The sequence below is a fragment of the Pseudochaenichthys georgianus genome, chromosome 7 (assembly GCF_902827115.2).
Source record: "Pseudochaenichthys georgianus chromosome 7, fPseGeo1.2, whole genome shotgun sequence".
Lineage (NCBI taxonomy): Eukaryota > Metazoa > Chordata > Actinopteri > Perciformes > Channichthyidae > Pseudochaenichthys > Pseudochaenichthys georgianus.
Genome location: NC_047509.1, coordinates 27,697,587 through 27,714,278, shown reverse-complemented (window position 1 = coordinate 27,714,278; position 16,692 = coordinate 27,697,587). Strand labels below are relative to the sequence as shown.

At 40.0% G+C, this 16,692-nt stretch overlaps 1 protein-coding gene and 2 long non-coding RNA genes across 3 annotated transcripts; 2 read left to right on the top strand and 1 right to left on the bottom strand.

Moving 5' to 3' along the window:
• The first annotated feature begins 37 nt into the window (after nucleotides 1–37).
• LOC117449399 (uncharacterized) lies at nucleotides 38–3,158 on the top strand. The gene is made up of 2 exons (XR_004552482.1): nucleotides 38–84; nucleotides 2,825–3,158. It is a non-coding gene; the product is annotated as an uncharacterized lncRNA (long non-coding RNA).
• A 763-nt stretch (nucleotides 3,159–3,921) lies between these two features.
• On the bottom strand, nucleotides 3,922–6,307 carry LOC139434191 (uncharacterized). Its single transcript, XR_011643601.1, has 3 exons — nucleotides 6,223–6,307; nucleotides 4,654–4,795; nucleotides 3,922–3,978 (listed from the first exon to the last, which is right to left on the bottom strand). It is a non-coding gene; the product is annotated as an uncharacterized lncRNA (long non-coding RNA).
• On the top strand, nucleotides 4,419–15,656 carry dalrd3 (DALR anticodon binding domain containing 3). Its single transcript, XM_034087053.1, has 13 exons — nucleotides 4,419–4,902; nucleotides 6,240–6,547; nucleotides 6,848–7,188; nucleotides 7,763–7,821; nucleotides 7,919–8,020; nucleotides 8,239–8,303; nucleotides 8,600–8,658; nucleotides 9,156–9,238; nucleotides 9,506–9,632; nucleotides 11,062–11,120; nucleotides 11,221–11,337; nucleotides 11,471–11,539; nucleotides 11,957–15,656. Exons 1-13 carry the CDS (start codon nucleotides 4,669–4,671, stop codon nucleotides 12,074–12,076), a joined length of 1,743 nt encoding a protein of 580 aa, XP_033942944.1. The 5' UTR covers nucleotides 4,419–4,668; the 3' UTR covers nucleotides 12,077–15,656.
• Nucleotides 15,657–16,692: the final 1,036 nt, after the last annotated feature.

Genomic DNA, 16,692 nt, shown 5'->3' with positions numbered 1-16,692 from the left:
GCGAGTATTTAAAGAGGAAGTGTGACTCCCTGAGTTGCTGGCAGATGGGACAACAGAGGAGGACGCTGCTGCTCCGAGATGTTGGTGAGCTGAACAACTCTTAGAAACTATTATTCAAACTTTACAATCATGTGAGTGTTTTATTTATACCCGTGTCTTTCTTTATTTCCACTTTGCTTTCACTATTGGCTTTATCAGAGTCCTCATTTCACCTCTCCCTTTGTCCTGCTTTGACTTGTTTCACTTTGTCCTTACATTCTTCTCACACATCTCATTGTGCTGCTTGTCAAACTGCCTGATGTTTCAACTGTCTTTATATTGTCCGGCAAAGCCCTCTTTATCAAGGGTGGAAGTCAAAGTGACAAAGTGAAAGGTCATCAAAGTCCTCTCTGTTTTCACCAACTGCCTCTTTTCTGTCCAGATTGAGTTCTCATTTTCAGGCTTTTTCAAACCTTTGAGAACATGAGAAATGAACGCTGCTTCGAACAAGTGTCTAAAGGCTATTTTTAGCCACGAGAGTCATATGATGTAAACGTCTTCTCTCCAGCACTCCCCTATCATTTGTCATTCAATCTTTCTTCCTTGTCGTCCTTGCTGACCTCTCGCGGCCCTAACTGCTACTTAACTTTCTATTTATTTCCCGGCTCCTAACAGATGATACAACAGGTTTTTCAAGATGGTGCACCATTTCAAAAAGACAAAGAGCTACCTTTGTGATTCTGTAAGAGATAGGCATTCCTCATCCAACGGACAGTCTGGGAAAACTTGATAAACAATTACCAGTACTTCCTTTAAGATTGATCTTATCTCTATCAGTTGCTAAGATACACATTTGCAAATATTGTCTGACCAGACATGAAAACCTTTTCACAGCCGCTGTATATACGGTTTACTTAAAAAAGACTACATCAACAATGCATTGTGATTTCCAATGATTTTGAAGTGTGCTTAGATTGAAAAATGTAGCAATAATTGCATCATATTTTCTCACAAACCAATTTCATAAGACATCAATACTTTCAGTTTGATCATAAGCATTTTTGGTGCTTTCCTTTGTAAAAACTAAATGTGCTTACATGGATTTGTGGCGACTTTTCAACCACTTACAGCTGAGTTGATGGATGATCTTGTTTTATGTTAAACCAATAACCCGTGATTTCAGATAACCCTACAGTTCTGTGTCTGAAGGTGAAAACTGGAGGAGCTAGTAACACAAATAGTTTTGATGTTTAACTTAAAAAACAACCAGCATTATGTATATCACGTTCTTGGCTAATACGCTTAATTCAACCTGTTTAGAATGGATTTAAAGGGTCCATCTTCGCACATTTCTAACTTAATGAATTGGGTTTTGTAGAATGCTGTCCTTTACCAATCACATATTTTACATATCGAATTCATCAGACATATTTTCTGTAATCCAAAAACAATGTAATATAATCATTGGACTTGTCACTTGCAGGCTTCAGCTGTTCCTTTTCTTTTTAGCTGTGTTAACCTGATGACCCGAGCCCGGGCCTGGAGCTCGTTTTAGTGGGTGGGATTGTAACGGAACCCATAATGCAGCTGTAATTCTGAGCTCCAGCTGGTTATAGGCTCCGTTTCCATCCCATGATGCACAGGACGTCCTGAGCACACCGGCGGAGTTAGAGCACTTTTCTATCAACAAGAAGGTTCCTCACAAATCATTGATCAAAGGAGATTACTCGGAATTTCTTAAATCAGTTTAACTTTATTGTTCTTTAGGGGAAAAAACGATTGATTTATAACACTGGTAACGGCATAGAGAAGTATACAGTATACATGCCTCAGTTGACTGAGGATAAAACCAAAACCAGTTTAGCTTATACCAGTCTACACATTCTGATGGAGATGGTTCAAAGTGAATTGGTTTTGTTTCTCTCAAACACAAAAGGAAAGTCAAATGAATACCATGGTCTCTGTTATATGCTGCTTTTCCATTTTGACCCGGATGCATAGGAGTGTAAAGACTGAGTTTGAAGGTGCTTTTCCTCAATGACACGTTTTCTCCCGGATTGCTGAGAACAGGAAACGCAACCGGGAATTTCGTGTCAGCAAAGAATGACACCTCTAGCACCAACTGCACATCATTTGGAATTCTCACTTTTTAAAGTGGACATTCCTTTTGTGTTTTCTGTATAATAACTCTAAATGTATATATTTTGTATTATTCTCCTTATGTTTGTTCAGTTATTGAGTACATTTCCCATTTAGCATTTATAGCTTACTCTTGTTTTCCCTTACTTCGGGCAGCACAGCTAAAATACGATATGGTATTAATTGTTGACACAGAAATGCTTTCTTTAAATTCTGGTACATTATTTGAATATAAAAACAAGCATGAAAAGGTCCCGTTGTTATCTTTATTGTTAGGATAGAAAAAGGTTTGCAGTATCACGGGTCTCCCTGGCCATATTTAAATGTAAAATTGCATTGGAATTTATATTTAACATTCTTTTTTAGGGGGAATGTTGTCATATTAAATGTCTTTATTATTATGATGCAGCTTCATAGTCCTTTGGTATGTTTAGCTACAGTCACTTTATAATGGTATCGTTTTAAGGTTAAATAAAATGATAAAAACACTACATTATATGAGCAGTGAGTCAGAGAGCATGACTGTAGTGTGTCCTGGATTTGTATTAGACACAACTGAGCAGAGTCCACGTTAAAGAGGACATGATCTCAGTTATCTTTTGGCACACTGTTGAAATATTCTGTTAAAATAAAAAATATGAGGGCTTAGGCACATCAGCTGGTGTTCCCTTCACCTGAATAACGCTCTCCAATGTCGCTCCCAAAGGAAGTGTCAGGGCAGTGAGGTGAAGGGAACCTCAACAGTATCCCGTCCAGGAGTCCGGGGTGTCTCTCGTGGTTTCCTCAGCTGATCCTTTCATGCATGATCAGCTGACTCATCAGATTGTCCTGCATTTCCTTTTCATGGTCCATCAGCCTCTGCAGCCCGGCGTCCTCCACCACGAACACTCCTGAAAGCAGGGTTCATAATCAACGATGGTAACTGTCAGTGCCTTTTTACTTTCGCTATATATCAGTAACTTATTCAGTCTCTCTTCTTTGAAACTGTCAAACTGTTGGAGCAGTGTAAAAACTAATAAACGCTGTTTTGTCAAGTGTTACACTGTTTCTGCTGTGTCTGATTGAGGTGTGTTTTCTATCATCATTACATTCTCTGGTACGACTTTCTGCAGAACGAGTATTTCTGATGGGTGGAAGTAGCAACTTTTCACATGACTTGGAGGAGGCACAAAATGCTTCCTCATTCTGTGGCAGTTTGTGGCCACAGTGCTCAGTTTCAGATTATTTTACATCTTAAATGTGTGGGCTATTTGTCTGACTATAAAGGGCAGTTTGGTATATTTTGGGATGTACTGACAGTGTTTGCAGTTTCTACAGACACCACACAGATACTGATGCCTCAGCCAAAGCCCAAAACCACCAAGTTTATGCCTTTTAAAATGTGTATACATTATTTAAATATATATATTTGTTTATGGAAATGTAGGATTTGAATCGCGTCCACGTTCAATCGTCACTCAGATACACAGCAATGCACACGCAGAGAAATGTAGATTTAGCATTTGACCTATCTTAATATAAGATGCAGTGGGCATTTATTATATAAATGGCCACAGGGTACCAGTCCCCACTTTGATTTGGTTACTGAAACCAGTGACCCTCCAGTTCCCAAGCCAAGTTCTTATAATTATGTCTCAGTGCAGTGTTTTCTTTCAATGTTTAACGTGATCTGTACGTTTTGGACCTCAGGATCCTGCAGGTTTGCATTTTTCCTTAAAACTTTAACGTACTGGTGTTGAAGGGCTGCATGTGTTCTGGTGGGCTGTACTGCTCCTCCTCCTCCTCCTCCTCCTCCTCCTCCTCCTCCTCCAATGTTCCCGGGTGCTTGTTGAGACCTGAGTGACACTCACCTAAAAGGGGCTATTCAAATCAAAACAAATCACGTTTTATTTATATAGCACATTTTAAAACGATTTTTGGTCGAGCCAAAGTGCTGTACATGCAATAAAAACACTTTACTACAATAGCAAACAATCATTTACAGCAACATCAATCACGACAACCTTAGAATAGTGATCTAAGGAGAAGATCAAGAGTGTAAATATTTAGCATGTGGCCTGTAGATGTTTAACATTAAAATCATAATGATCAATTCAATTGAAGAGCAACATATTTAAATGAAAAAAGGAGAAAGGTTAGGTAGGCACATGATTGCACAGGAAATATTGCTCAAACATAATACAGACAAGTGTGTCCACAAGGTTTTGGCCATACAGTTGCAGTTACTCTGCCACACACTGGAGGGCGCTATTAAGCTATTAAGCATATCCACTGGTCCGACACGGAAATTCACCTCGGGAGAAACACGGATTGCACTTCACTAGTTCCGCAAAGGAAGAAAAAAACATCCAATGCAGTCCTTCTTCACAGCCGATATCTGACATCGATCAGCGGTTCCCCGTAGGGCTGTAACTGACATGTGCAGCGGTGTTGGACCTTAGTAAAGCCTGCATCACAGCGAGCAGTGACACCGGGTCTGAACGGAGGGAATGAGCAGGGTGTGGATGTGCTGATAGCCTGACAGTGCTAGCTCACCTGTTAGTGTTGCTGATGGAGAACACCGAGGAGTATTCGCCCCTCCGGATCACCCCGACCGTCCGGGCGCTGAGCTCCGCACTGCGGGGGAAACGAGAGGATGTCCTCGATGGCAGCCGGGAAAACGGCGACAGGATCTTCCCTGAGACGGAGAAGCTATGGTTCAAGGAGAGCAGCGCTAAAAACCTCCGGAACAGGGACTTCTTGTCGCCAACCACGATGCTCAACACGCTGTATGCGGACGGGCAGGTTGGTTTGACTGGTACTTGGCTGTTGGGTTTTCTAGTAACGTTATTATGAAGGGGTTTATTGTACAGTGTGTGGTGTTTAATACGTTTAATGTTAACGATATATTCATATAAAACCGCTTCATACCCATAGTCCTCTCATGAAACGCTAGCTGGTGTTAGACATTAGCCAGTTGAAACTTGTCACGCTTTGACACTGTATTCTTCCACTCAGCATTAAAGTTCCCCTGGTGTTCGCTGTGGTGACGGTGTTTTTGTTTAACGCATTAATATTTAAATGGTCGGAAGGAGCTTTCACTGTTCGGAACGTGACCTGGCCAGTAGGGGCTGGGGACAGGAACTATCTGCTTCATAACGCTCAGCTGAGTTCAGCTGACAGAAAAACATAACGGAATGCTGACTTGAATCCTTCAAATCCCCAAATGTTAATGTTTGAGTGGTACTGAGACAGCTGAATTGATCAGTGGCCGTTGACTTTGCCCCATCATGATCGACCAGACATGAACAGCCTGCGGCAGTAATTATTAACCCGTGAGCTGCAGATGAAATATGGGTCAAACACGCATAGAGCGGCAAGCCAGAGAAGCAAGTCTAACTGTGCAGCAACATTAACACACGGAGGCCTGCATAGCTTGTTCGTGTCAGTCTTTCTCAAAATAGGACGCAACTAAGATTATGTCTCCTTATAAATACTAACAAATGTTTCTATGATGTATCAACATGTGACATCAACAACATCATCTTGTTGACATGTTGTCAACATGTATACTGATAGAATATAATTGAAGGGATGACACACATGGTCACACATGCAGAGCACACAGCACACCATGTTATGCAGATGCCAACATCTGATATGTTTCCAGTGACATTGATATGCATCTCTATAAGATCATGAACACAAATGCAAGGGGAAACGTTTTTTAGACAGGCACATCTATGTGAACTAAGGTTTTAAATGACATGCTAGTACAATATCCTCTTATGTCAGTTGCATGCTATTTCACTGTATCAAACCACCTCTAGTTTGTATGCATATGCACACAAAAACCTTCTTTTAAATATATACATTTGGTGCTATACTTTATATTAGGCACCCTATCCATTGTAATTCAATCATTACATGACTTATTGTGCTGATGCATTTTTATTTCTGAGCTGAGCTCATGTTCAATACATTGAACTGTACTGTTTACCATGTGTTGTGTAATTCTACATATGATTAGTTAACTAAAAGTGATAAACAATTACCTACAATTCCTTTTTTCCCCCTTCTCACATAAAGTTGAATTCATGCATGCATACATTAGTCTATAATTACCTGCTATCTCCGCCCAGGTCCCTCCAGCAGTGATGTCCAGGGTCCTGTCCCTGCGTGGCAGTGGGGTTCTCCCTGTGGCCGGTGGGGAGGTAACGGGTGAGGGTCTGAGGGTGAGGGTGGACCGGGCTGCAGCCTTCAAAGCTGTCCTGGCAGATGCAGCCACAGAGTACCTGAAGCCCTCGGGCCAGAGGCAGGGCTGTGTGGTGCTCAACTGCCCCGCGCTGCACCCTAAACCCAACACACCCACTCCTGACACACTGACCCTGGGCCAGCTGAGGACTGTTCTGCTGGCTGACCACATGGGGGCGCTGCTGAGAAGACAAGGGTAAATCTACAGGTTAATCCCACATTTCTGAACTATCTTGTGCCTAAAACTTTAATAGTTTTACTCTATCAAGGGGTCTTTAAATTATGTTGTTTATTATCAACAAGAAAAAACCTTGTGTTTTGTTGCTTGTATGGGTATTGGGGATACATTTTTAGGCTTTGTTTCAATCTTTTCTTACTTATTAATGTTCATCAGTCAAATGAATTGTTCCATCATCTGTGTATAAAATATAAGTCTAATTATCAGCCATAGAAGGAAACCCCACTTCAATCACTAAAACCTCTTTACCTGTTCCAGATTGGCAGTGTCTTACTGCCCCACGCTTCCTGAAGACAGCGACATCATCACCTTTCTCCGAGCCCTGGGCATCGATTGGCCGACAGCTCCAGCCAACTGGACCAATGAGGAGCGGGAGGAGAAGATTCAGGAGGCGCTGGAGAACTCCCCATACAAAGAGAGGGAAACAGAAAGAGGCAGGAGAACCAGCGGAGGAGGAGGAGGAGGCGGTGGCGGAGGCGGAGGAGGAGGGAGGAAGGCAGAGGAAGGGGAGAATGAGGGAGGCCTCAGGGTTAACCTGAAACGCGTGTTCCAGGAGGAGGGGCTGCTGGGATACGACCCCAGCATCGGTACCTGCACAGGTGAGGCCTCAAAGACATGTTTTCAACAAACAAGATATGACATATTTATTCATGAGCTTGTTGTTACCTTTGGGTAAAGTCAGGCTAACTGCTCCCCCTGCTTCAAGTCTTTATGCTGAGCTAAGCTAGCTGTTTCCAACTCTATACTTAAAGGTCCCCATAGTAGTTTCCTACTTCCTATGATGTTACAATCACTTTTAATAACCAAATGGCATGTTTTTCTTGTACTGTGTATATTAGAGCATTACTGCCACCTATCAATCAGTGGAACTGTGTGAAATACTAGCAGAACAGTTTAACACGTCATCAAGATGGGTCCTCTTAATGGGTCCTTTAACAACCAACATTTAATCACTACTTAGCACTCCTAGAGGTCAAAACTCCACCGTAAACATTTAAAATACAAATATGAGTTAAGTCCCTCAACTATGATAGAACTTTAATTAGTGTTATTCACAAAATGCTTAACTATTTCCTTCAAACCATTGTTACCATGCCTTTAATAGAAGAGTAGCGAAACAGATAGTTGGCATGTAATGTTAACTGGTAGGACATGTTTGTGTATCTGTTCCAGTTCACAGAGACAGTGTTTCCCACCTGGCGCAGCTGGACCGAGCCACTGCTGACTGCACAGTAAGACACACACACTATGCAGTTTAAAAAAAAATTCTCATTAAAAATGACATAAAACAAAGCATTGATTCATATGCCCTTGCTTCCTCTTCTATAGGTAGCCATGGCAACAGTGTTACATGTGACTTCCTGTCAGGATGAGTTCCGCCAGCAGCAGATAGCAGTGCTGTGGAGAGCCAGTGGAGCGACACACACACAGGTAACCACACACACACACACACACACACACACACACACACACACACACACACACACACACACACACACACACACACACACACACACACACACACACACACACACACACACACACACACACACACACACACACACACACACACACACACACACACACACACACACGTACGTATTACCTTGTGTTCCTATCTTTACCTGCTCTTGTCTCTGTGTCTGCAGAGACATCTGGTGTGTGGGCCGGTGAAGACTCCTGGCTCTCACCTCACCGCTGCACAGTATCTGCAGTAAGTCACATCTCACCGTCTGCCTCCTCTCTTGTGTATTCTCAAAGTTTCTGTCTCCTTCTAAATGTCCGCCTCCTCTCTCCCTGTTATGCTCTCCAGTAGACAGAGGTTTATCATCACCAAACACTCTCACTAGGATCTCGTCTGCACTGTGACATTGCAGTTCTAATTAAACTAAATTAAAAGCACACTCGTTGGTGTTAATAGGGCTTTAAGAGATCTCTGTGATATCACGTCATTTTAGCCCAGCTGTCTGTGTACATGTCTAAAAAGCGCCTTGGTTTCCTCTCCTGCAGGCTGAGAAGAGGGCAGATGAAGGAGGCCTCAGAGATGAAGTATGGAGATCAAGTAGAAGGTGCGTATTTATGTACATCCTCTTTGTAATGTGCCTCAGAAGCAACTTTCTCCTAAATGTCTCTTATATCTTCTGTTGAGAGAGAGAAGTCGACTCCAGATACACAAAATGTCCTTAACCATACAAGTCTACTCTCACCGTGATGAGCTAATAGATCAATCCTACTTGAACACAAATTAGAGGCGTGCGTGAGGAAAATACTTTAATAATCTGATCATTATAATAACTCTAAAACACAAAATAAACAATGTTTTATGATATTTACGAGTTCTTTTATTCTTCTCAAATGTTTTGAACATTTTGTAGACCATGAAATTGGAATCTTTGGGCCTTATCACGTAGGTGTGTTCCAGAAAACCTTAAAAAACTTGACCTAAGACATGATCAAAAATGTGTAATCATATGCTCCTCAGTTCTCACATTGAACTGACAGATGCTGAATATGAAATGAGTGTCCTGCAGTGAAATACAACCTCCTCCTTTTTGTCCTCTTGTAGGTCAGACGTGGGATGACATCATCAGGGTCATGACCTCTGCCACCGTCAGATTTGAGCTGCTGTCAACGGTCCACACCAGTCCTGTGAGTCATCATCAGCTGTGTGGTTGTGAAAAATGTAGTCATTCAATGTTATCCACGTATTTACAGGAAAAACACACATTCACTCGCACTGAGTTATTCTCTTGTATGTGCCACCTCCAATGATGGGTGCTAACATCAGACCATGCATTTAATTGATGTGTATTTGTCAAAAAGTGCCATATTGGTTCATTAGAATAAGGTCACTGATGACAATGTGCTCTGAATTTTTACAAGTGGTGCCAGAATGATTGACAGCTGTCTGTTTAGGTGACACTGGACGTCCAGAGGGAAGATGGCGTGTCCACCAAAGGGCCGAGAGGAGGAGTGTTTGTGATGTATAACTGTGCCAGACTGCACACTCTGTTCGACAGCTACGAGAGAGGGGTGGAGAAGGGTGAGTTATGCAAGAGATTCATGTTTCATTCCTCTGGTCAACGACGTGACAATCCTCTAACTCAGACTGCTGCGGCCTGGCAGCATTCACTTAGTCTAAGCATTTAAAGAGACAAGGCATACTTCATCACATTTAAATCAATATTTCAGTTAAAAAGAAGAAGGCACAGCAAGAGTCATAAGAGTTCAGCAGGAGTGTGATGATATGCTCGGATAGATCACAGGCTGAATGTATTGCTCTCTTGTAAAAGTGTTCCGTCACACATTTGAAAGAAATCAATACAGACAATGAATGTGGTGAGCTAGCTCTATATTATCACTGTTAATAAAAAGAGACATCAAAGATTTGCTGCCACTTTGGTCCTGTAGGTAAACGGAGAAATGCAGGACAGTGGTGTCTTTTCATCAGTGGTCTTATGCCCTAACTTCCTATAGAAGTTACAATGTTAGACAAATGATAGTTAATCTACTTTTCTTATCATACAAGAAGATGTCTGACAGTAGGGAAAGACCTGTGGTAAAAAAAAGTGTCCAAGTCATTCAACTACTACTAAGTAGTTATAGTACGTTTTTCGTTGAGTGTTTTGTACTTTACTTAGTATTTTTGTATTCTGCTACCTTATATTTATACCCCACTACATTTCAGATGCAACTATTGCACTTTTTTCCTCAGCGAGTTACTTTACAGACTCCAATTTTTCTCAACCGATAAATGATGATGTAATATGATAAACTAAGATAAAACTATACATTAAAGGTGGGGTAGGTAAGTTTCAGAAACCGGCTCGAGATACACTTTTTGTTATATTCCATGGAATGCTCTTAACATCCCGATAGCAATGAATATCTTAAGTGCTTTGACAAAAAATCCATAACAAAATGTCATCTGTAGAAGCCGTAATACTGTAAAAAGTACAACCAATCGGATTGGATTGTTACCTGTCTGTCAGCCTTCCATCGGGGCACAAACTTATCTCGTGCCCTCATTGGTCATGTGCGCGTTCGTGTGTGTTGGAGGAGGGGCTCTGTGAGGAAGTGGCAGATTTTCTCCGGTTGTGTATTTTCAAATTCTAGCGATCTCGAGCCGGTTTCTCAAACTTACCTACCCCACCTTTAAGTGCTAATATAATTGAACGGGTCTGTTGGAGAGGCAGCCCGATAAAATAAATAAATAATTTTTTGGGGTTTGTTTATTTTAGTATTTTATTTCATTTTAAGAAAATCAAATAGCTCTGGAAAAAATGAAGAGACCTCAACAGACATTCCATTCCAGTGTCTGTTGAATTCCAACACAGAGAAATGTTGTCAGTAGTTTGTAGAATAAATAACAAAAAAATACATACATAAAACCACAGAAACTGATCATTTAGCATTGTTGAATTGTATCGTATTCTATTTGTCATGTCGTGTTTCTGGCTGTTTACCTGCAGGTCTCTACCCAGAAATCCCTGACACCTCCAAGCTGGACTTCTCTGCTCTGAAAGAGGAGGTACCATGTTGTTTTATTAAAAATACGTTAAACTCTTCTCACTTTCCTCAGACACACTTCAGTGTTAATCCTTCCATGCTGTCTGTGTTTTGACTGACAGGGCGAGTGGCTTCTGCTGTTCAATTACCTCATTACATTCTCCGAGCAGCTGGACCAATCAGGACAAGCGTTAGACTGTGAAAGGGGAGGAGCCAGAGTCAACATTAAGACTGAACAGGTCAGGGGATTGAGATTCATTTATCACTAAACAAAGAGGGGCATTAAACCAAACTTGGCTGTTATGTTTATGTATATACATTGATTTGTTTATACATCATTATGTTTTTCTAACTCTTGTTTGTGTTCCTCAGATCTGTAAATTCCTCGTGTCTCTCAGTAAAGACTTCAGCTCGTACTACAACAGAGTCCATGTGCTGGGGGTGAGGATACATTTACTTTTGATCATTTATACACTGTCGTCAATAAACGTAGTCTTGTACTTGTACAGTATATATGACCGTGTTTATTCACTGAAAGGGAAATATGAGCTCAGGAGATGTGAGTCAGTGCGTTTTGGTGAATATTACTATTTTTAATTTATATATTTATAAACAATTTTAAACAGGTGTTTTTGTCTATGTTCCCCCACTGTTGAACAGAGATTAGTGTGCTATGTTCTGGTTATTTCATTGTGACTGACAAACATTCAAACAATGTTGAAAAAAAACCTACCAGTTGTATGTAGTATGAGTTTCTTCTAAATCTTGCTTTTGGTCTGAAATCCCTATTTTTCTTTCTCTTTCTTTAACCCACCCACACATTTCCTCTTCCCCTTGTCTTTCTGTCTCTCTCTCCAGGAGCCGCTGCCTCATCTGTTCAACCAGATGTTTTGTCGTCTGCATCTGTTGAGAGCGTTGAGAGAGCTCTACCACAGCGCTCTGGAGACCCTCAACCTCCCCCCCATCAGGCAACTATAGCCTGGGATCTCTGCTGACCCTACCTCTTCACCTATCTCACTTAGACACACACTCACATGTGTTTTGCAACTGTAGCTTCATCACGTACACACTTCCTTTAGCAATGAACATGCATTCAACTAAGACAATCCCTTATTTTGGCAAAGTTACAGCTCAGTCTGTGGCTGTGACAGTCGAGTGTTATGTTATACAGGTGCCCACTATAAGAGATGAGACATAAAGTACTAAAATATGACCCATACATCATGACATGTGATGTAAGTAACTTCTCAATTGTTCAGCTTGAATTTCCTGGAGAATGTGAGCTGTTGGTATGTTGAAGTATCAGTTTCACATTTGAGGTTATGCTTTGTTTCTTACTGAGAGTTAGAGGAGATTATCACCGCTCTAATGTCTGTACAGTTAATATGAAGCTACAGCCAGTTAGCTTAGCTAACGACCGCAAGCAGAGGGACAATCTCCAATATACAAGTTATATCTTGTATTTGTACAAAAGTATAACAAAAACATTATGCGTTTGACAAATGTATGACTGGGTATTTTGCAGGATGTTAATGGTCGATGAAACACATAACCGTATTAAAACTAGAAATGTTGTTTTACACTTTGGTTTTTGAACATTTTGGACAAGAATATAAAAAACAATGACAATCATGTTGTCCATATTCACTGTACTTAAGAGAGTTGTATCAATCTTATCCTCTAACCCTCCATAACAAGGCTAAGTGGAGTTCCAAAATGTGAAAATATACATTTAAAACAACATACGTCATGCCAAATGTTGTATTAATTTCCAATTCTAACTAAAGCCTTTATTTTACCTTTCCAAAAATCTAATCAGGGTCAAATGTTTCAAGTAGGTTAGATTGAAACTAACAGTATTATACAATTTAAACGCCTCTACAATTTATATTTCTGAGAATGAAAAACATTTGTATTAATCATGACATTATGCATCGAAAAAATAGGAGAATCAAAAATGTCCCAACTGTTAACGGTGAAATTGTTATGACAAAGTCAGACAGGACATTTTAATATACCATAAATCAAGTTATTAAAGTATTGGGTTTAATTACATTAACAATTAGATTTAAACATAAGGAAATAATAACATTACTGGGTGCGTCACCTCATTTAAACTCTACACCTTGTTTCACTTTCTAATTTGCCTCAATATGATCACAGTCCCCTATTAACTGTCACTTAGACATATGGGTGTCTTACTCACTGCCTGAAAAGAGTCGTTTTGCTTTTAATAAGCCTTGCTTTACTGTTAAAGGCCCCTTTCATGTACGTTATCCACCGTGTATTTATTAATGACACAAGATTATTTATTGTCATTTAAAAAATGGTACAGATAATGTATTCTGCACATGAGTCTTACTTGCTGTGTTGATATGAGTATTCAAAGCCCTCCTATCCCTTTTACCCTGCTTGACAAATCACAGATGTTTAGTATCAATCCTCATGCCAGATGTTATAGGTGTTCATCATTGATTGACAAAGACAGTACATTTAGGGCATCGTGCCATAACGTTAGGAAATGCATGAAATGGCATGAAAGTGATATATATGGAGAGTTTTATGCCAAAAATGTTATTTATACATTTTTCTTAATGACCTGAAATTGATCCTTGAATAATGTGAAATGTGTTGCCATTACCCACTATCTGTTCAAATGTGCCATAACTTGTTTAAAAAGCTCTGATATACATTATTTAGTAAGTTGGTGTTTTTATTTTATTTTGTATTAATATTTCATGTTGGAACAAAACATACACAAGTCTAAAGAAAATCTTACTCCTCACTGCATGACATGTTGTTTGACCCCTGCAAATGTTGCTCGTCTCTGAATGGTGTTCTTAATATTTAGTTTTTTACATTTCTTTAGAAAAGGGACTTTCAATATGCGGATTTCTTTACAGTGACTGGCTTGATGACCACAGCTGTAATTGCCACAGTATTAAAGGGAATAAGCAGAATGAGGGACGTTTTGATACCCTATAGTGTCTCTGTAATATATATATATATATATATATATTTATATAATAGATACAGTATGCCATGTTTTCACCCTCAGGCCTCAACATCTTTGACCTTCCCCTCCTCTCTGCTCCCATCGCTTCTATCATGTGCTGTGTTTTATTCTCACATTCAGTCTAGATGCAGCTGATTATTGAAGTTCAATTGCTTTCCTATCAAATTATTCTTGTGTACATGATTACATTCTTGATGTGGAGACTTTTCAGCTGGAAACTAACCAAGATTACTAAAATCCTAGAGCATAAATAAGGCTTTTAAAGTAAGAATGAATTGCTCATCGTATATGGCTTTATAATGGATATTTTCAGTTTTACTTATCTCCTTTTCAGTATTAAAATAAGTTACATTCTAAAGCACCAGCTGTTAGCATTTCAATCTTCAGAGTATGTTCTTATCCTGAAAAATCTCCACATAGCGTTCTGACATACATAGTGTGTATGCCCATCTCAATGTAAACACATCTGCCCGCCAACAGTTTCGGTGTCGTGTCTGCAGAATTAAAATAACCATGACAGACTCTCCCGCTGTGTGCGTGTGTCTCTGAGAGATGTACATATGTTATTCTATAGATGAATCCCCTAAAGCACACGGCCCGAGGCGACATACATCTAACAATAATACTACACATTTCATGGATATACAGTAGAGCTGTTAACAGTGATCCATCACTGAAGATATAACCCCGGTAATGTGGCGTGCCATTTGTCTTTGCCCTTTTCTCCGTTTCCAGTCGTTCCTCTTGCCTGGAGTCCTGACTTCCTTTTTTCTTCTCTTTACTTCCAACTTGTTGACTCTATTTATAAAAGTAAGGCACTTACTTAATTTCAAATTTGGTGTGCTGACATTTCTGCTCAGATATATTTCAGGGTAAAAACATGTAATACTATGAGTTATCCTGTTGATTACTGATTTTATTTTTCTCAGATGAAAGCATTATCCTACAGAGTTCTGCAGGACAAAGTGAGAGACAGTTCTGATATTGTATTCACAAAACCCTCTGCTGACTTTGTAAATACCAACGCACGCTTCACGGTGTAGTTTGTTGGATCCTACTGCAGGTTTCTTTCCTCCATCTTTGTCTCTACCATCAATACTTTAGAGTGGTGTGTAATGCATATATCAGTAAATCCGTATTAAAACAGCTGGTACTGCTGCATTCCAATTTGAAATCCGTACTACTTTTATATGCAGTTGCAATCATGTGATTAGGAGTTAATGAAACATGATATCTAATGTATGTATGATGCCATCTGTTACCTGACTGTTGTTTTTCTTCTCATTTATCAGTTGATGGGGGGGGGACATTACTCAAAAGCACAAACATTAGGGCTCAACCGATCAAGTTTATTTGGGTAAGTGCCTATTCAATATATAAAGCACACTTAACTTATATTTTAAATGTATTTCTTTAAAAAACTAACAGTTGTATGTTTAAAATATGTCAATTAAATCAAAGACACACACAGGTGTTTCTCACCCACATCCTTCACCTAATCAGCATTCAAATTAAATGTAATATACTTTCCCAGATATGCTAATTGCACACATGTCAATAAATGATTACTGATTACACTCACTGGTTGATTTGGTTGATAATTCCCATTGTGCACTGAAACTAAAGAGGTTTCTCAATTTGTAAATGTCCCCTCCTCGACTCCTATCCTCGATACTTAGTCCCGCCCACAGGAGATGCGAGCGGAGGACTGAGTAGGGGAACCGAGGAGAGAGGAGGGGAAGCAGCAGGCGATTAGAGAAATGAGAACTCCTCTCCTCTGAGCGGTTATTTTAAAGAGACGTCCATTAAGGATGACAAGAGGCACAGCAGCCCTCTGTCTGATGGACAGATGTGTTCATGACGACTTATATATTTACTTTGATTCATTGACAGTGCGGTATAATGAGACAATAACAGACCACAGACCACACACACACACACACACACACACACACACACACACACACACACACACACACACACACACACACACACACACACACACACACACACACACACACACACACACACACACACACACACACACACACACACACACAATTTTGTTAAAATGCCTAGATTGCCTACTCTCAAAGTCATGTATTATATTATTGAGTCAATAATATAATACATTTACCGTACTTTACCTGAACCTCATCATGACACTAGAGAGGACGGCAGGATTGTAATTTCCCGTGTTCAGTGAATGCAACAGAGGCAAGACACCAGACCAACCAGAGAGTTGAATGGAAATAAACGTCTGTCTTATTGGCTGACAGGTACCTATGCAGCCAAATACTGAAAGCATGGTAACTGAGCGTTATTGGTTCATGTCCACAGGAATTCCCAATTAGCTCAACTTCACAATGAAGGAATTAGTTTTTGTAATTATCCATTAAAAAAGATCATTACACGCAACTTAAAATAAAATGGGGGATGATTATGCTGTAGTGGGATCTTTCTTGAAATGGTAATTAATGAATACGATAAAAAAAGTGTGTGTGCGCACGTGTGTGCAACTCGATTTTGACAGGATAACAACTGGTGACTTCTAGAATTGTGTGAGTAACATTCTGTT